Genomic DNA, 20778 nt, shown 5'->3' with positions numbered 1-20778 from the left:
ACCATGACTGCCTGCCCATCCCTGGGGGTCACGGTGCACTGCAGCTCAAGATGGGCTCTCAAGACGTGGAGGAGGGACACCTGCTTGGTTCTTCACTCCGGTGGTCCCCACAGTCCCCTGGGGAGGAGCCCTCACTTCACATGGAGCACCTTTCACAGGACGGACCACCTCTGGGGGACAGGCCAAGGAGAAGGGCAGCCCAGGAGCCCCTTGGGCTCCCCCCTCCAGAACGGCTCAGTGCTGGGACCCCCGGACACCAGAGCCACCACAGCAGCAAGGGGCCCCTCCAATGATCCATGACCTCATGGAGGGTCCCGGCAGAACAGGCTCGGGCAGTGGCGCGGGCAACTAAGAGAAGCCAAGCTGCTCCCCATTTTTAGAGGCGACATGGATCTAGTTCCCGCTGGGCACCAGTCATGCTCAGATGACGGTGGCTTCCTGTGGCCTCCACTTAGATTAAAGTGGCCGTTCAGATCCACAGAGCTTTTGTGCTACCCTTGTCAGGAGCTAAAAAGACATCAGCTGGGAAGGAAATCATGTGTTTAATTGCAGGCTAAAAATTATGGCTACAATTAGGAGCAACTTTCAGCCGCAGCTCTCCTCAGGGAAGCTGAAGGCAGGCTCAGGAGGAAAGGAATTATTTCCGACCTTGAATTTCTGTTGCCAGGATATACAGCATATGCTTCACCCCGTTTATCATTCTAAGTAGCAAGAAATTTATTTTCTTTGCCTGTTTTTCTTCAGTTAAGAACAGAACTATTGTGCGCCTTTCCACTGGTACAGACAATAAATCCAAAGACATGTTTCAAGAAGTCTTAAAATGGTAATATATTTTTTTCCCAGTCCAGCTCACAGAGTAAAGCCCCCAAGAAAACTTACAATGGTTAGGAAAAATAAAAACATTAAAAAAAAAATAATAATGTCAAAAGGCAGGAACATATCTACAAAACTACATCTGGGCTCCAGTGGTGATATAATCAGGTTGCTCTGAAATATAAGTCCCACATGTTTCCAGCAGCAACACTCCCCACTGGGGCCAACCCCGCAAGGTCCAAGGGCCCTACCAGCCCCAAACCACAGTGCTCCATGTACCGAGAAAGGCTGATGTCCACGCCCCTGATGTCAATGCCTGAAAGCCTGCCGACCTCCACCAGGAAGCCACACCCTGCCTCTCTGTGGCCCGGTGTCTTTCAGGATGACCGGCCACCACAAGGAACGTGCACGTGAGTACAGGCAGGGCACCAGCCCAGAGCCCAGCAAATCAGCATGCAGGAAAACTGGTCACTCTTTTTTTTATATATATATCTATGTGTGTATGTAGGTATTCATTTGGCTGCACCAGGTCTTAGTTACAGCACGCAGGCTCTTTGATCTTCCTCGCATCATGCAAGATCTTTAGTAGTGACATATGAACTCTCAGGGGCGGCACATGAGATCTAGTTCCCTGACCCGGGATCAAACTCCGGCCCCCTACATTGGGAGCTCAGAGTCTTAGCCACTAGACCACTAGGGAAGTCCCTAAAGGCAATTTTAAAAAGATAAGTCACAGGTATAGGTGGAAAGAAACTCCTTTCACCCTTGTCACCATCCAAAGACAGGAAACGACTCAGCATGAAAGGAGAAGTTTAAATCTTTCAGCAGGGGAAGCAGGAACAGTTTAAAAAACTTCATGGACTCGGGGTCTACAGATTCAGATCTCAACAAAGATGTGATTCCCCCATCGAGAATTCCTAGATTTACATGAACAGTAACGCCTCTGGCATCGTAGCACTGGCCAAAGTACGTAACACAGGCTTCCACTGAAAGTTTACGCATGTGATGAAAATGTTTTAAGTATTAATAGTAAAAAGAGAAGAAAATTAAGCAAACCCATAAAAAAATTAAACCCTAACCATGAAGGAAAGACTCAACATGGTCTTCCTCCTTTGGGCACTTTTCTGCAAGATGAACTTGTCAGGGCTGGGACATGCCCAGAGGGAATATGGGTCGGGATGAGGGGTGGAGGACAGTCAGAAGTCTCCTGCATTCCTTAAACAACCTTCCACATTCCTCTAGCTCTCTGCCACCCACCACGGATCAGACCTGCAGGGAATACATAGGTAGCTCTTTTTAATCCCGTGGAGGCTTCTGATTTGCTGAACAAAGCTGACAGGTAAGCGCTTTCCTAGACTGAGCACAAAACGGCTAAGAGTGGGAACAAGATGCTGGAGAGTGGAGATCCCTCTTTTCAACTGTTCCATTCTGGTATCACATTTATTTTTGTTTCCTAACTATAAAAGCAACACATGCTCAGAACTCAACTCTGAGAATGGTTAAGGACACCCGCTAAGCGGTACTTCTAGGATTCAGCTGAAGGATGGAGGCTCCTGGGTGGGGGGTGGGGTGGGGTTGTAGGGGGCCACATGAGAACTCAGCATCCTGAAGCCCACTCAGGTTGGGGGTGTCCACAAAGCGCCCTCAGCCTCAGGCTCGTTCTGCAAGAGAGGGGAGGACTGAGGATTTGTGCGCTGGGTTTCTCCCCCAAAGCAAGTATTTGAAGGGAAGGCAGAGGATGAGAAAAACCCTCTGAGAACAGCAGAGGTGTGAACTGCGGAGGATGAAAGATAGTCACAGACTCTGACGTTTCTTCCACTGGAGGCGGGTCTCCACTCTTCCCCCAGAATCCGGGCGGCTGAGTAACTGCCCTAACCAACAGCACGTGGGGCATGACACAGGCCACTTTCCAGGCCTGTCTGTGGGGCTGGCGCTTCCACTTCCTGCTCCTTGAAGCGTCCCCTTCTGGTTGGGGAAGCCAGGCACCATTGTAGAAATCCAGCTACTCCAATACAGCTGGGCTAAGAGAAGCCAAGCATCATGGGGAGCCCAGGGGAATTAGATGAGGCAGGGCACAGAAACAAGATGAACAGAGGCCATCCCAGAAGCAGATCCCCAGCCCCAGCCAGCACCGTGGCCGCCACCTGGCAGCGTCGACCCCACCACGGGTTTCTACCATGAAGGCAGGGCAGTCCCTGTGTTAGTTGCCCAGTCATGTCCGACTCTTTGTGATCCCATGGACTGCAGCCCGCCCAGCTCCTCTGTCCATGGGATTCTCCAGGCAAGAATACTGGAGTAGGTTGTCAGGCCCTCCTCCAGGGGATCTTCCCAACTCAGGGATCGAACCCAGGTCTCCTGCATTGCAGGACGATTCTTTATCGTCTGAGCCAAGAAATCCCTCAGGCTGATCGGGGTCTGGGACAAGAGCCCGCCCAAGCCCTTCCAAGATTCCTGACCTGCAAAATAGTGATGAAGACAGTCATTTTTTGTTTGTTTTTACTTGAAAATACTGGATTTAGTAGAAAATATCACATTGTAAACAAGTCCATTGATGCATTAGTTTAAAACAGAATGACAGCACAATCATGCCTAAAAGTTAAAGATGAAACACTGGTACCAAACACAGCACTTAAAGAGAGGCCTGAGCTAGGCTCTGAAAGATCTTTCTCAGAATCAGAGGCGGCGGCAGCTTCCAACTGGCACAAAAGCAGGGAGGAGGAGGACACATCCAAACTGTCAGGGCACAGCGGTAACAGGAAATGAGAGCAGCACACTCGTCTTGTGAACAAAGAGTGAAGGAGCGAAGGGCAAAGCATCGTGTTTCCTGATGCCCTGGGGACCTGAGACCATGCCACATGAAGCCAGGAGGGTTAGAAGGGCAGGGTATTTTACATGGGGAAAGGATATTAGGCAACTTAGAAGAAGTTGGTGTGTTTTGGGCACTCAGCTCTTAGGGATGTAGACATGTAACCTGGGAGGGGATGGATGTCAATTTGTGGTCATTTCACAGTACATACATACGTCAAGTCACTAAACCTAACAGAGCGTTACAGGTCAATTACATCTCAAAAGAACTGGACATTTCTTTTTAATTTCTTGGCATCAGGGTTAAATTTTCTAATTTTCAAATTAAACTACATTGTCTTAAAGTCACTGAAGAGACCCTGAAAATCTTTCAAGAAAGAAAATGTATTCAGCACTTTATGTTCCTTCAGCTCACAGAGGACTTTCCACGTTGGAGGTGAAAGCCAGAATCTCAAAATTAACCCAACGACAGTAAGCGTGTAAAACATACTCCCTGCACTTTGTTCCACTACAGAAGAGCAAGCAAGGCACGGGAGATCACCGTAAGGCCTCTGAAAGCCCAAAGGAGCTGAAAATAAATTCTGATTAAAACCCCTGGCATCATCCATGTTGGCTTTTCATCAGAATGATCTGATGTACCATATCCCATGAGCTTAATTCTGATCCTTTATAAAATTATAGTGTTTACAGTACACTGCTTCAGGCACTTCACATAATGACCTGGACAAGATACACATCTTTTCAAAAAGTAAGAGCTGTTTTTAGGAACACAAAGCACTTAAGGGTACATGGAACACTCGTGTTGAAGGGCTTCCATGAAAGTGGCCTTGTTTTCACCTGCAAGTTCCCTGACAACCATCACTCATGTCCCACAGAAAGGGCTCTCTCCCGTGCTTCTGTGATATTCCTGGTGCTCATCCTTCTAAGGAACTTGGTGCAGTCTCAAACACATCTGAGGTTACTCAGAAATGGGATGATTCTACACGGCAGGCAGATGACACAATGATGGCAGCAGTTAATCCCTGGCTCAGCAAAGAAACATCATTATTCAAAGCACTGAACTCCTAATTGGGGGAAGAACCTTGTTTGTAGCAAAGCCATGTTGGACAGAGGACCCCAGTGGACGTCCACAACCAGACTTGTCCATGGAATTCTAAACTGGGATGTTCCCAGATGAGGGATGTGTATTCCTTCTCTACCAGGACCCAAGTAAAGGGCAGGACCTGACTTAAGGTGAAAGGGTCCTGATCACATAGAACCCATCTGTCCTTTTGGCAAATGGACACTTCACATAAGAGGAAAATTTAATTTAAAGAAATACCAGTGAGGAGCTGGGACAAAACTCCTCTGAACATGACCGATCTGAGGAGCTGACAGCCCTTGAGGTGGGGTTCTGCTACAGAACTCCAGAGTCAGGTCATGACATTTATCACTTATGGTTGAAAACAGGCCCAATAAAAAAGGGACCTGGGTTTATTTAACCCAGAGAGAGAAAGTTAAAGAACAAGAAAAACTACAGAATTAACTGGTGACAACAGCTAAATGTCTACAGGAGGCTGACAGCAGCAGCAGACACAGTTGTGGTTGATCAGACACAGAAGTGGTCATCCTGCGGTCTCACCCTGAGGTTCATCACCAAAGGAGGCTAAATACACTTTCCCAGTAGCTGAAGCAAAAGGCACACTGCTGCTGCTGTTAAGTCGCTTCAGTCGTGTCTGACTCTGTGCGACCCCATAGACAGTAGCCCACCAGGCTCCCCCGTCCCTGGGATTCTCCAGGCAAGAACACTGGAGTGGGTTGCCATTTCCTTCTCCAATGCATCAAAGTGAAAAGTGAAAGTGAAGTCGCTCAGTCGTGTCCGACTCTTAGTGACCCCACAGACTGCAGCCCACCAGGCTCTTCCATCCATGGGATTTTCCAGGCAAGAGTACTGGAGTAGGGTAACATTGCCTTCTCCAAAAGGCACACTAGGATAGTCTAAATGCAACTCATCCCCTGAAACATGAAAACAGACTAGAGGTGAATGGCCCTCAGAAGAAAATTCATAATGTTGGATTCACAGTTCTCCTACAAACCAGGCCCACTCTTCTCAGGCATTTTCTAGGCTCCCTCTTGGTCGATGAAGCTTGGATAGCATCTCCCACAACCAGCGGTTAAGTCTACACTGTTCACATGCCAGCAGAGAGCCACACGCAGCCACGGAGTGCTGGAAACGGGGTGGGCCTGGATCGAGGTGCACAGTGAGCAGAAAGCTTCAGTACAAGGCAGGAAAGAAGAACGCTCATCAGGAACTCTCTACACTGACTGCGGGGTCAAATCAGAACCCTGGGGATGTCCTGCGCACCAGTTTTGCTTGTTTCTTTTTCCTTTTTTTAGTATGGCTCCTAGAAATTTGAGAGGACATGCGACTCCCCTCTGCGGCCGGCAGTTGCATTCCTCGTCAGGCAGGGTGAATAACCAAAACAAAGCACCCTGCATCCTGTGCGCTGCTGCGCCGCGACACGCCTCAAACGTGGACAGAAGCACGGAGAAGGGTGAACGGTACCATGCAGCCTTCAGAAGACACACATGGCAGCGGCAGGGGCAGCGGCTCCAATGTGGTTTTAACAAAATAATAAACTATTATATAGCACAAGGGCACTCAGCTCAGGGCTCTGTGATAACCTAGATGGGTGGGATGGGGTAGGGAGGGAGGGAGGTCAAAGAGGGAGGGGATATATGTATGTGTGCGTGCTAAGTCGCTTCAATCAGGTCCGACTGTGCAATCCCATGGACTGTAGCCCACCAGGCTCCTCTGTCCGTGGGATTCTCTAGTCAAGAATACTGGAGTGGGTTGCCATTTCCTCCTCCAAAGGATCTTCCCCACCCAGGGATCGAGCCCGCATCTCTTACGTCTCCTGCACTGGCAGGAGGTTCTGCCCACTGAACCACCTGGGAAGCCCACATATATATACACATAGCTGATTCACTGTTGTTGTACAGCAGAAACTTAACACGACATTATAAAGCAATTATACCCCAATTAAAAAAAAAGTAATAAGTATAAACAGCGAACTTTCTGGAAAGGAAATCTGCAGACTGTTGGTCCTCTGCTGGAAAATGTCCTGGGGACACTGCCCCCCTATCCCCTGGGGGACCCCACCTACCTTTGACGAGCTCCGGCCTGTAGGCCTTGCGCAGCTGCTCCAGGAAGCCCTTGTAGAAGGACTCGGCCTGCTCTGCAGGCATGGCCAGGTGGAAGTCGGGCTTGTTCCCCTTGAGGACACACTGCAGGGTGAACTGGCTGACGCACAGCACCTCGTACTGCTTGTCCATCACGCTCTTCGACCAGTGTTTCCCACTTTCATCCTCAAATACACGCAGGTTTAAGATCTTCCGGACCCTGGGGGAAAACCCGGGTGAGAGCCACCTAGAGACCCGCAAGACCCAGACACACCCATGCCCCTAAAATGTCACCAGTGCTCTGCAGACGGGGAACACTGTGCTGGCTCCATCGCCTACATGACGGATGACCTCGGGCAAGTTCCTTTCCTCCCTGCGCCTCATCAGTAAAAAGTGAGAGTGCTGGTCACTAAGTTGTGTCAGACTCTTCTGGACCCCATTGACTATAGCCCGCCAGGCTCCTCTGTCCATGGGATTTCCCAGACAAGAATACTGAATGGGTTGCCATTTCCTTCTCCAGGGGTTCTTCCCCACCCAAGAATCGAACCTGGGCCTCCCGCATTGTGGGCAAACTCTTTACCGTCTGAGCCCTTCAGTAATGGGATAATGCTGCTGCTGTTGCTGCTGCTGCTGCTGCTAAGTTGCTTCAGTTGTGTCTGACTCTGTGCAACCCCATAGATGGCAGCCCACCAGGCTCCCCCATCCCTGGAATTCTCCAGGCAAGAACACTGGAGTGGGTTGCCATTTCCTTCTCCAGTGCATTTAAGTGAAAAGTGAAAGTGAAGTCGCTCAGTCGTGTCCAACCTTCAGCGACCCCATGGACTGCAGCCTTCCAGGCTCCGCAGTCCATGGGATTTTCCAGGCAAGAGTACTGGAGTGGGGTGCCACTGCCTTCTCCGAATGGGATAATAACAGTCCTTTCTTTTATCAGCCCCTCTAATTCACAGAGCTTCCAGTGGGAACTTGAGCTGAGATGACGAACCCTTCTTCACTATCTGCTCCTTCAAGCTGGGGCTATATCAAAACATGAGCTCAGTTCTATTTTCTAGAGAATTCAATCTTTACACAGGGGTAAATGATGACCCTTTTTAACAATTCGGCAAACACCCTGGAGAAAACTCATGGTCAGTGCAGAAATGCAGGAAGATCTGGGGAGAGACATTTTGACAACCATGTCACAGGCTCCTTATAGCCAGAGGGGCTTTCCCTGTATGTGGGGATGACAAAGGACATCCACCTCAGCAAGGAAGAGGACTGGCTAACATTTATAAGGTCAGACTTGAGACAAATAACAACTATTTCCATGCAAGCTGCAATTCCACCCCCTGAACCCACCTGTGTGGATGATGCCAAAGACACGTTCAGAGCCTCTACAAATACTCGCTCGCCACCAGTTTTGTAGGCGCCTTCTGCAGGGGACATGTCCATGGCCCCTTTTCCATGGCTGAGGTCCACCTTCTGTTGAGTCCTCTCTCTGAACCACCAAGTTACATACTAGCTCTCCATTTTGTCAGAGCCACAGAAAGATTCAGACCCAGGCCCCAGCTTTTAACCCCTACACCACCCCCAGCCTCCTGTGTATCTGAGGGACAGCTATGGAAACACCGACATTCGTGAAGTGGTACTGAATGGTCCTTGCCAGACAGTAACACCTTAGCAGGAATTCGGTTCCAAGTCTGGTTTTCAACCTAACACAAAAGGGACTACTGGGCGCTGCTGTACTTTTGCTCTGGGCACCAAAGGGCAGAGAGAAAACAGATCCAAGCTTTGGAAGAAAGTGTGCCAGGTAGTGCTGGGGAGAGGAAACGTGAGGACAGGCCAGTCAGGCAATAACAGTGACAAAGCTCCCACCTTAGAAGAGAGAGCACCGGCTTCCAGGTCAGGCAGCCCAGGTTCTAGTCTGGAGTCAGGCTTTGTGCTACATACATGTGTGCAACCGTCAGCAGGTAACGTAACCTCACTGACCTGCAGATCCTCATGTGTCCAGTGAACAACTGAGCATTTCTGACATGTGTAACAGGGCCCAGACAGTGCAGCTCAAACTGGAAACATAAACTATTCATGTGAAAAGAGGCTCAGTGTTTGCATTAGGAGAATGGCTCGAGGCTGCAAGAGCACACAGGGACAGAGGCTGAGCTGTGCTCCAGCCCGCCACTGACGTCACCCGCCAGGTGACGGCTCTTCCCTGCCCTCCTCGTCCGTGACACAGAGGTGGCCACAATGCATCGAAAGGCACACAGATGAAAGTGACAGAGGCTCACTTTACAGGAGCAAGACACTACGGAAGTTCCGTGTGTGTGTGTGTATATACATATATGTATCTTTTTTTTAAGTTCTGTTATATATTTATTTATTTGGCTGCACTGGGTCTTAGTAGCAGCACATAGGATCTTCAATCTTCTTTTTGGCATATGCAAGATCTTCAGTTGCAGCATGTGAGATCTAGTTCCCTGACCAGGGATTGAACCTGGGGCCTCTTGCATGGACAGCATGGAGTCTCAGCCACTGGACCACCAGGGCAGTGCCTATATATACATACATATATATGTCTGTGTGTATATATTATATAAAGAACTAGCCAGCTAGCTGGACAACCAGCACATATCCCACCAGAACAGCAGTGATGTGGAATGTAAGATAAGATGCCTCTTACATGTGCTCCAGTTCCTTCTGTGTATCTTCCAAGGAAATACCCAGCAACACGCAGATGCCCCGTCCAATGGCGCTTATCTGTTCTCCTCCAACTGGGAAGGCAACAAAAGGGAAAAGAGACTCAGAACCAGGCAGGTGCCATGAAGCACGTATGAGTATCCACAGGAAAGCTTAAACGCTGTACTTGTAACTTCTTTGGCAAAGGCCACAGGTACTGAAACATATAAGAGCTTACATTAACTCAGTATTATGATCATAGCTGCCCATTCTGATTTGACATCTGGAATGAATGAGTTGTGAACAACCGTGACACATGATTTTCAGGCCTCATGTTCATTTGTGTTACCATGAGTGAGACACCTGAAATTTTCTATGAGTCTGCCCATCTGTAACAACAGAGCTTTCCTCCCAGAGAATCCAGCTTAGCAATGTTAGTTCTGAGAAAGGAAATACTTGCTTTTCTTGAAAATCAGCAAACTGGGTAACACAATACAGAATGCAAAAACATTTATGTCATACAAAATAAATGATTTCTCTACTAACTGCAGAAAAGAGAAATATACATAAAAAATACATCTTAAAAGTTAAGCTTCAAGTCAGAAAAATTCTATTATTTCCCAGTTTATTACTAATGTTGCATTATAAGCCAATGACCTCCAAATCTTTTTGAATGATGCACCCCACCCATAAAAAAGAAAATTCTCTGAACACAGATTTCTATTTCAAATATTTGCGTGTATTTAGAGTCAACTGTTGGAGAAGGCAATGGCAACCCACTCCAGTACTCTTGCCTGGAAAACCCCATGGATGGAGGAGCCTGGTAGGCTGCAGTCCATGGGATCGCGAAGAATCAGACATGACTGAGTGACTTCACTTTCATTTTTCACTTTCATGCATTGGAGAAGGAAATGGCAACCCACTCCAGTGTTCTTGCCTGGAGAATCCCAGGGACAGGGGAGCTTGGTGGGCTGCCATCTATGGGGTCACACAGAGTCGGACACGACTGAAGCGACTTAGCAGCAGCAGCAGCAGAGTCAACTGTACACTCTGGGCTTCCATGGTGGCTCAGTGGTAAAGAATCCACCTGCCAATGCAGGAGATGCAGATTCCATCCCTGGGCTAGGAAGATCCCCAGGAGAAGGAAATGGCAACCCACTCCAGTGTTTTTGCCTGGGAAATCCCATGGACAGAGAAGCTGGGTAGACTACAGTCTATGGGGTCGCAAGAGTCAGATACGACTTAGGGACTAAACAGCAAGTACACAACACTACCATTTTATCAATGGTGGCACACTACTTAAGCAAGAAACATTATTACAGGGGTCAAACTAAAGCCATATTTCAAATGTTTATCTTCATAATTTTCAATTTTAGGGCCAACTTGTTACTGAAGCTCATTAGATTATTGATGTTTGGTTAGTTTATTCTGTACTGACCTAATGTTCCAATCCAGAGAAGGGTCAGCTCTGATATTTTTTTGCTGTCTGCTTCTGCTGGATGATAATATCCATAAATGTTCCTGACAAGGCATCGCATACTGTGCCATGTCCCACATCCTGCAAGCTCAGGAAAGAATGAGAAACCCTCCATTTCTGCAGGCATCTGACAAGGGACCATCTGACAGTCAGAAACCAGGAAAGTATATGCCTCGACTTATTCCTTAAATAACTCTTTTTACAGCTTAACGTTTCTTATTTTTATACTTTAAAAAACCAAACATTTTAATATTTTCTTCTATGCTTTTTTTTTTTGTAATGGACTATGAGTGATGAACCACTGACTCAAAATATGAAACCAAAATCATCTATCCTGACATAGCCAGTAAACACTCAGGGTTGTTTGCCTGTTTGTATGGCTTTAGAAAACTTCGGCTCTATTTGTTCTTTAATTAAATCCATATTATTTTCTTACAATATCAGTATTTTAAAATTTTTCCCCAGAGTATATTTTAAAAACTGAAAAAATGATTATTGAACTATGTTCACCATTAAAGTAATGCCATATGCATTATAGAAATTTTTTTAAAAAACAGGAAAGAAAAAAAGAACACAGAACATCCAAAGACAAGCACTTTAGTATGTTACTGATTGATTTCCTTTTGAGATTTCTCCACTCACAGATTTTACTCCATATTTGTTCTCCACCGAATAATATTATATATAAATTTTTGTGTCTCATCTTTTAACAGCACATGGGCATGTTTTCACATTATGAGCTTTTCCTAAACATCTTTTAGTTGCAGCCCATCCAGTGAAACAGCTGCATTCTATCTATGGATGGACTAACCATCCTATTTGGCCAGATAAATGGCTTGCTTTCAAGTTCTCACTTCAATAAATAACACCGTGGTGAAAATCTTTGGACACTAAAGACCTTTTTTTTTTAACAGACGTTTCTGTATAGCATAGTTTAAGGTTCATAGCAAAATTGAACAGAAGGTACAGAGGCTTCTCATATACCCTGCCCCCAGACAGTCCCCCCACCACCAACGTCCCTCATCAGATGGTATATTTGTTCCAAACAATGAACCTCCATGGACACGTCATCATTCAAAGTCCACAGTTTACACCAAGGGTCACTCTTGGTGTTGTGGGGGTTTGAACAAATGTCTCATGACATATATCCACCATGACACTATCATATAGAGCAGTGTGACTGCCCTAAGAGACCTCAGGGCTCTGCTGGCTCATCCCTCTAAAGCTTTTTCCACAATTAGGATTAACTTCGTAGATAAATCCTCAGAAGTAGAATCACAATTTGAAGTGTTTCAAATCACTATGTGAAGAGTTTCAACATTTTCATAATGTGGTATTGTCCTAAAGAACAAATTATGCACCAAAGCCTTGAAATGACACTTTCCTTTTGGAGAAGTTATGCCCCTCCCTAGGGATGTTTTATTATAGACAAATGGATTTCTAAAGGGAAAAAACACAGGGCTAGGAAAGACCTGAGATATTTAGTCAATATAAATTTATTTTGTGTAAATATAAATTTATTTAGTTTATAAGTAAACTAAAATAGTTTATTTGATGCCATGTATGTTGGCACCATACAAGACCTCTTCTTTGAGAAGAATTCACCACCTAATTAATCCATTCAAACCCAACCAATCTCTTTCCAACATTCTATGAATCTATTCACATTTCAGCTCATAAAGCTGAGTGAGGAATCTAAAAAAGAGGTATGTATGTATATGTGTAACTGATTCACTTTGCTATGCACCTAAAACCAACCATTGTAAGTCAACTATACTCCAATAAAAATTAAAGAAAAAGCTGAGTGATAGACATGGGGGTTACTGTCTTGTTCCATCCATGTAACCATATGAATATGTCTGAAATGTTCCATCATTTTAAAGCTTTTAAAATTAGATGATCACAATAACCAAGCTAAGGCATCAATGTGCCGGACCATGTTCATAAAGGAGGCTACTACATAATGTGACTCCTAATATTCTCCTCTGTCACTCATAAAATCGGAAGTTGCATTTTAGAACCTTTGAAATAAAATGCCACTCACGAAAGGCCACATGGCAGTGGAGCCAGTCATCCTAAAGCAATCAGAAAATGTCTCTGTTGCAATTCAAGGAGAAGGCCTGGCTAACCAAAGGCTCCTCCAGCACTGCGAGAGAATTCCATCTTATTAACTCCTAACCACAGTTAGCACTCTTGCATGTTTTTTCTTTTTTTTTCCTTAACATGCAGGATGGTTTCTACGTTGTTTTTAATCCAAAGCATGTAATTTAAATAGTAAACTAAAATCATTCAAACTATGCAGCTAATCTCACAGAATCATGTTTTTAATCAGATTGGCAGAATGGAGAGTTGTCGGTTAGGACCAAAACTCAACGTTCTGCAAAGTGTGCTCGCTGCTCATGACGATCACATTGAGCAGACTGCAAAATTCTTCTCAAAAAAAAAAAAAAGGCAATAAACCCCAGAGTTATACTATCCCCCGTTACTCCAGGACCATATCGCAAACCAGTTACCAAAACACCTCAGAAATCATGTTGCAGGACTGAAAAGTAGAATCTCAGATTTAAATACATGGTTTTACCGAGTTTGATGGTTTCTTTAGGGGAGTTTGCTGTTTCGTTCTTAGAGCTATACTTTCTTGGACACAAAAACACGCGTTTGGTATACACTGGCTTGAGGGCAGGGTTATCTACAAGGGAAACAATACTAGAATTCTGCCAATAAGAATAGGAAAGACTAGAAGACAATGTAGCCATTCCAAAAAAAAATAATAATGTTAACATCTTTATGATCTTGTCTGAGTTTTGAAACGATTCCCTTGTACCCACTAGTCATCTGGACCCCTGATGTCCACACGAGACCACAAGTGACCAGGAGAAAGACTGAGGGCCGCGAGGCTCGGTCCACGAGAGACTGGTGGAAAGAAACGCCTCCCGATGCTTCAGGGTCTCCCCGGGTTACGGGAGCGAACACGCTCAGAACCAGCCCCTGCGAACACCTGTCAGGAGCGCGCACCTCGCGGGGCGTCCAGCTCCAGGAAGACCGGGACACGGAGAAAACCCGGGGCGGGTGTGGGGGGACAGAAAGGCACAAACGCCGAGGGGAGCGGCTGGGGAGGAGCTGCGCGCTCCGGAGACGCCCCCCCACGCGCAGCCCAGCAACACCCCGCGGAAGGGCGGGCCGGGGGACGCCCGGGGGTGCGGCCATCCGCGCTCCGAACAAAAGCAAGCGCCGCTGAAGACGACGGTCACCGCGTCCCTCAGCGGAGACCCGGCGGCCCTTGGAGAGCGCCGCGGGCCGGGGGACGGAGGAGCGGTCGGGGTGCTCGGGGCCGCGGGGCTGGGATCGCCCGGGGGTGGCGCCCGGGAGAACCCTTGGCAGGGGCAACCGGGCGCGGGGTCAGGGCGGCTCCTCCCGGCCCCGCCCGACTGACCTGTGACGCTGGCCCGGGTGACGCGCTGCACCACGGCCTTCATGGCGGCGGCTGCGGCGAGCGGGGCGGCGCCGGGCGGCTTCCGGCCTCGGGGACTCCGCGGGCGGCGCGGCGGCCGGCGCCCTCTGCCGGGGATACCCGGAAGCGCGCCGCAGCGCGGCCCCGCCGGCCTCGCCCACCGCAGGTTGGTCCCGCCCTCCGTAACTTGGCCCCGCCCTCCGTGTAGCCCCGCCCCGCGGTGGGCCCCGCCCACTCCCCGTTCCTGCCCACCCAGAGCTGAGCCCCGCCCAGACTCAACCCCTTTCCCGGCCCCACTCCTAGGCAGACTCACAGGTGCTAAGTTTCTGCTCACATCCCGCCAGTCATCCCTGCATCCCAGCTTTGTCCCGATTCCTAATCCTAACCGTGTTCCTCCTGCTGTTTTCCCACCCCTCTGACTCCAGATCCTCCCAAATTCCTTTTCCCTTGTCTTCCTCCCTCTGCAGCTCCTCAGAAACCAGACATAAGAGGATCTGCTGCCTAAAATAGCCATCTAACTGTTTAGGTCAATCCTAAAGGAAATCAACCCTGAACATTCATTAGGACGGATGCTGAAGCTCCAATACTTGGCCACCTGATGCGAAGAGCCAACTCCTTAGAAAAGACCCTGATGCTGGGAAACATTGAAGGCAGGAGGAAAAGGGAGCAACATAGGAGATGGTTGGATGGCATCACCGACTCAACGGACATGAGTTTGAATAAGCTCTGGGAGATGGTGAAGGACGGAAGCCTGGTGTGCTGCAGTCCGTGAGATCGCAGAGTCGGACACAACTGAGCAATTGAACAACAAACTGTTTAAGTACTCATTTGACCTACCTGTCATGTTTCCTGCAGAGATACATGATTCTGTAATTCTAATTCCTTCTCTAATCCTAATATTTGGCCTCTCTTACAGGATTATTAGAAGGTTTGAATAAAATACACTGTGTAAAAGTGCTTGGAAAGCTGCAAAGGACTGTACAAATATTACCCTAACAATCATTGTCACAGATTAAAAAAAAAAAAGAACTCCTCTGAGTGTGTCTTCTTCAGTCTGATAGTGCTGGTGGGTACAGAGGAATGGGGTTCCTGATATTCCTGAACCAAACTTGGTCTTCCCTGCCCTACTTTTGTGCTGAGCACCTCAGAAATGGCAGCTGGTTTATGGTCTTTTTGTATCTTAGTTTTCATAATTGTGGGCTTCCCAGGTGGCTCAGTGGAAAGAATTCAGCTGCCAATGCAGGAGACTCGGGTTCCGCCCCTGGGTCGGGGAAAATCCCCTGGAGAAGGAAATGGCAACCCAACTCCAGTATGCTGCTGCTACTGCTAAGTCACTTCAATCTTGTACCCCAGAGACAGCAGCCCACCAGGCTCGGCCGTCCCTGGGATTCTCCAGGCAAGAACACTGGAGTGGGTTGCCATTTCCTTCTCCAATACATGAAAGTGAAAAGTGAAAGTGAAGTCACTCAGTCATGTCCGACTCCTCGCAACCCTATGGACTGCAGCCTACCAGGCTCCTCCATCCATGGGGTTTTCCAGGCAAGAGTACTGGAGTGGGGTGCCATTGCCTTCTCCAAACTCTGGTGTACTTGCCTGGGAAATTCTATGGACAGAGAAGCCTGTCAGGCTACAGTCCATGGGATCCCAAGAGTCAGACACAACTTGGCTACTGAGCACATATCCACGTTCATTTCTTCCCCACTGTGACTGTGCATGGGTGCTGTTATTTGTGGTCCCTTATGGTTTCTTTGTATCCTGTTGCTGGAGCTGACCTCTGTCCAGGTGCAAGCACTCAGGTTGAAGGTCCCAGGTTTCAGCCTGTGTCACCCTGACCCTTCTCTCCTGAAACAGGTCACAAACTCTCATGTGAGAGATGCCCCTCTATACTGGGAGGAAAGGAGCAGTCTTATTTCCAAAGACAAAAGCTCACCAAGAAGAATCTGAACCAATAAGCTTTGCAGTTTCCCCCAGTTTACTTGCCTACCTCATATTCCTTAACCTGTCATGTTCCTCCATGATTCTTCAGTTCAGTTCAGTTCAGTCACTCAGTCGTGTCTGACTCTTTGCGACCCCATGAATCGTAGCATGCCAGGCCTCCCTGTCCATCACCAACTCCCGGAGTTCACTCAGACTCACGTCCATCGAGTCAGTGATGCCTTCCAGCCATCTCATCCTCTGTCGTCCCCTTCTCCTCCTGCCCCCAATCCCTCCCAGCATCAGAGTCTTTCCCAATGAGTCAACTCTTCACATGAGGTGGCCAAAGTACTGGAGTTTCAGCTTTACTATCATTCCTTCCAAAGAACACCCAGGGCTGATCTCCTTCAGAACGGACTGGTTGGATCTTCTTGCAGTCCAAGGGACTCTCAAGAGCCTTCTCCAACACCACAGTTCAAAAGCATCAATTCTTCGACGCTCAGCTTTCTTCACAGTCCAACTCTCACATCCATACATGACCACTGGAAAAACCATAGCCTTGACTAGACTGACCTTTGTTGGCAAAGTAATGTCTCTGCTTTTGAATATGCTATCTAGGTTGATCATAACTTTTCTTCCAAGGAGTAAGCATCTTTTAATTTCATGGCTGCAGTCACCATCTGTAGTGATTTTGGAGCCCAAAAAAATAAAGTCTGACACTGTTTCCACTGTTTCCCCATCTATTTCCCATGAAGTGATGGGACCGGATGCCATGATCTTCGTTTTCTGAATGTTGAGCTTTAAGCCAACTTTTTCACTCTCCACTTTGACTTTCATCAAGAGGCTTTTGAGTTCCTCTTCACTTTCTGCCATAAGGGTGGTGTCATCTGCATATCTGAGGTTATTGATATTTCTCCCGGCAATCTTGATTCTAGCTTGTGCTTCTTCCAGCCCAGCGTTTCTCATGATGTACTCTGCTGCTGCTGCTAAGTCACTTCAGTCGTGTCCAACTCTGTGCGACCCCATAGACGGCAGCCCACCAGGCTCCGCCGTCCCTGGGATTCTCTAGGCAAGAACACTGGAGTGGGTTGCCATTTCCTTCTCCAATGCATGAAACTGAAAAGTGAAAGTGAAGTCGCTCAGTCGTGTCCGACTCTTAGTGACCCCATGGACTGCAGCCCACCAGGCTCCTCCATCCATGGGGTTTTCCAGGCAAGAGTACTGGAGTGGGGTGCCATCGCCTTCTCCGGATGTACTCTGTATATAAGTTAAATAAGCAGGGTGACAGTATACAGCCTTGACGCACTTCTTTTCCTATTTGGAACTAGTCTGTTGTTCCATGTCCAGTTCTAACTGTTACTTCCTGACCTGCATACAGATTTCCCAAGAGGCAGGTCAGGTGGTCTGGTATTCCCATCTCTTTCAGAATTTTCCAGTTTATTGTGATCCACACAGTCAAAGGCTTTGGCATAGTCAATAAAGCAGAAATAGATGTTTTTCTGGAACTCTCTTGCTTTTTCGATGACCCAGCGGATGTTGGCAATTTGATCTCTGGTTCCTCTGTCTTTTCAAAAACCAGCTTAAACATCTGGAAGTTCACAGTTCATGTATTGCTGAAGCCTGGCTTGGAGAATAGAATTTTGAGCATTACTTTACTAGCGTGTGAGATGAGTGCAATTGCAAACATAATGACAAAAACATACATACACACACAAAACACAGGCCTGCTTCTTTAGGTCTTCATCTCCTTATCAAGACTCTCATGTCATGTAAGTGAAGTGAAAGTCGCTCAGTCATCTCTTTGCAACCCCCTGGACTGTAACATGCCAGCCTCCTCTGTCCATGGAATTCTCCAGGCAAGAGTCCTGGAGTGGGTAGCTGAAAACTTTATATAAATCTGTATGCTTTTCTCCTGTTGATTTGTCTATCACTTTACTTTTTCAGACCTGAGGAGAATAAGGAAAACTTTTTCCTCCCCTAGAAGAGAAAGTTTCAAGTTGAAAACAAGAAAGAGTCATTTGGCCAGAAAAGACTACAAAATATTATGCTGGAATGTTAAATACTACACACTCAGATCAGATCAGATCAGTCGCTCAGTCGTGTCTGACTCTTTGCGACCCCATGAATCACAGCAAGCCAGGCCTCCCTGTCCATCACCAACTCCCGGAGTTCACTCAGACTCATGTCCATCGAGTCAGTGATGCCATCCAGCCATCTCATCCTCTGTTGTCCCCTTCTCCTTCTGCCCCCAATCCCTCCCAGCATCAGAGTCTTTTCCAATGAGTCAACTCTTCACATGAGGTGGCCAAAGTACTACACACTAAGTTGCCAAAAATAGTATCACCGGTAGTAAAACAAACATCATACACTTCTGATACTTCACTGAGGAAAGACATGCTATCACTTTAGTGGTATTGTCTGCCAAAAACATATAATCTGAATCCAATCATGAAGCAAGATCAAACCTAAATTAAGGAGCATTCTACAGAATGCAGATTGAAGGCAGAAGGGGACGACAGAGGATGAGATAGCTGGAGGGCATTACTGACTCAGTGGACAAGAGTTTGAGCAAGCTCCTGGAGATGGTGAAGGACAGGGAAGCGTGGCATGCTATCCTCCATAGGGTCACAGAGTCCAACACGACTGAGTGACTGAACAACAACTACAGAGTAACTAGAATAATCCTTCAAAAATGTCAAGGAAAAGAAAATCTGAGATATTTTTCCAAGTTATACGGAGCTTTTCTTTTCCATTTTTGGCACTGCACAGCAGACAGGATCTTAGTTGCCCAACCAACGACAGAACCTGGACCCCCAGCAGTGAAAGTTCCAAGTCCTAACCATTGGACTGCCAGGGAATTCCATGTTCATACGCGTATTTCATATACATCTCCTTCTGATTTAGGTGCATTTACGTGGGTTTGTCACTTGCAATCAACGGAGACCAGTGGAGAAAACCCTGCAGCACCAGAGGGCAAGGACCCGGATCCTCACTTTGTACCCCCATCTCTAGAATACTAGTAGCCACTGTTGGGATTTAATCCACATCAGCTGAAAGGATGAGGGTATCTGTGCTGCTCCTAAAGAACCGATGGAGTCTACTGAATCCAGGAGTTACGACCCAGTTCATAATACACTTACCAAGCACCCACATAGTACACAAAGGGCTGCTCCAAGTCCCAAACTAAACGTGGAGGTTTCCCAAACCTAATCTTAAAGGGACCACAGAAGCTCTGTTTGACAGCAACATGAAAGAAGTATAAAGTTACATCAACTAATTTCAGAACACCAAGTTTACAAAGTTCAATATGATATTTCACTTCAATCTTTCACTCCTGTGATACAGAAGGACACCCGCTGAATATGCAATTTACTTTTTTTCAAGGGGATATTTATTGCCTATTTTTTATTTTATTTTAAAGCAAACTTAAATGTATTCACTTTTCACAAATGGAAAGTGGAAATCAAGGTATCTCTCAAATGTATATGCTGAACCAAAGTTCTGTTTTCAGAGTTCAGCAGTCAATCATGATTTTGGTCCAGGGCCACTAGTCCATGATTTCAAATAATTGATGATCCTGGCAGTAACTGGAACAAAATCTTCTCTATATGTGACAATCGTTTCCACATAAAAGCCTTGTGGGGGCTCAGATAGTTCGTTTCTTGAGGCATCCTTTTGTTCTCCTTTATCACCTTAAAAAAGAAAAAAAAAAAGGAACATCTGCATCATTTTTTTATCTTTTTTTTTTTATAGTTGATCACAAACTTCTAACTATACAGCAGTCATTAGAATTATTAGTAGAGTCTTGAAAATTAAATAAACTAAGGTAAGAATTACCCCACCCCATCAGATTCCTGACACCATTGTCAAAAGAATTTTTTTAAATAATTTTTTTTAAAAAATGACCACTATAGGGGACTTCCCTGATAGTCCAGACACTAAGACTCGGAGTTCCCAATGCAAGGGGTCCCATTTCAATCCCTAATCAGGGAACTAGATCCCACATGCCACAACCAAGACACCCGCAATCAATAAATAAATTTTTTTTTTTTTTTTTTCAAATGACCACTACAGAGATAAATGTTTTAAAACGCTCAATTGTGGATATGTGTATTTTCAGGCCCCTGGTAATTTTCAACACCAAACGAAATCATCAGCACAGTTTTTACATAAAAAGCTTTACTGAAATATATTTTTCATATACACATTTAACTCACTTATACAATTCAGTAGTTTTTAGTCTTTCCAGATCTGTGCAATCAGCACCAAATAAAGTTTAGAATACCAGACACACACACACACACAAAATCCCTGATTTTTTTAGCAGTCGCTCCCCACCAAGCCCCAGGCAACGCCTACTCTGGAGGAAACTAGATTTATACCCCATTTCTGAAAGCTGGAGGATTTCCTCTTTGGTAGGTAATCTATTGGGAAAATTTCAATACTCCAGCAGGTGCAAGTCCTGAAACCCTTTGCTCGCTGAATGGGAGGAAGGCTGACGCTATAG

General features: G+C 46.6%; 2 protein-coding genes across 15 annotated transcripts in view; both read right to left on the bottom strand.

The window, feature by feature from the left end:
* DTD1 (D-aminoacyl-tRNA deacylase 1) overlaps window positions 1-20778 on the bottom strand; it is a 121174-nt gene that overhangs the window by 99927 nt on the left and 469 nt on the right. For 2 of the 3 annotated variants that reach the window (XR_009496780.1, XM_059892572.1), the window contains exons 2-4: window positions 14340-19963; window positions 9434-9524; window positions 6765-7000 (exon numbers count right to left, since the gene is read on the bottom strand). Coding sequence is in view for 2 of the 3 variants with exons in the window: in XM_059892572.1 (XP_059748555.1) it covers window positions 6765-7000; window positions 9434-9524; window positions 14340-14871 (859 nt within the window). In the remaining variant the exon portion in view is untranslated. Of the gene's footprint in view, window positions 1-6764; window positions 7001-9433; window positions 9525-14339; window positions 19964-20778 lie in introns of those variants that run through there. The other variant, NM_001038104.2, reaches the window with a different exon arrangement.
* SEC23B (SEC23 homolog B, COPII coat complex component) overlaps window positions 19640-20778 on the bottom strand; it is a 33857-nt gene continuing 32718 nt past the window's right edge. For all 12 annotated transcript variants that reach the window (XM_025000721.2, XM_005214362.5, XM_059892704.1 and 9 more), the window contains one exon: window positions 19640-19963. The gene's annotated coding sequence lies outside the window, so the exon portion shown is untranslated. The remainder of the gene's footprint in view (window positions 19964-20778) is intronic.

Source organism: Bos taurus, chromosome 13 (assembly GCF_002263795.3).
Source record: "Bos taurus isolate L1 Dominette 01449 registration number 42190680 breed Hereford chromosome 13, ARS-UCD2.0, whole genome shotgun sequence".
Lineage (NCBI taxonomy): Eukaryota > Metazoa > Chordata > Mammalia > Artiodactyla > Bovidae > Bos > Bos taurus.
Note: the sequence above shows the minus strand (reverse complement) of the source record. Positions and strands in the feature narration are given on the sequence as shown.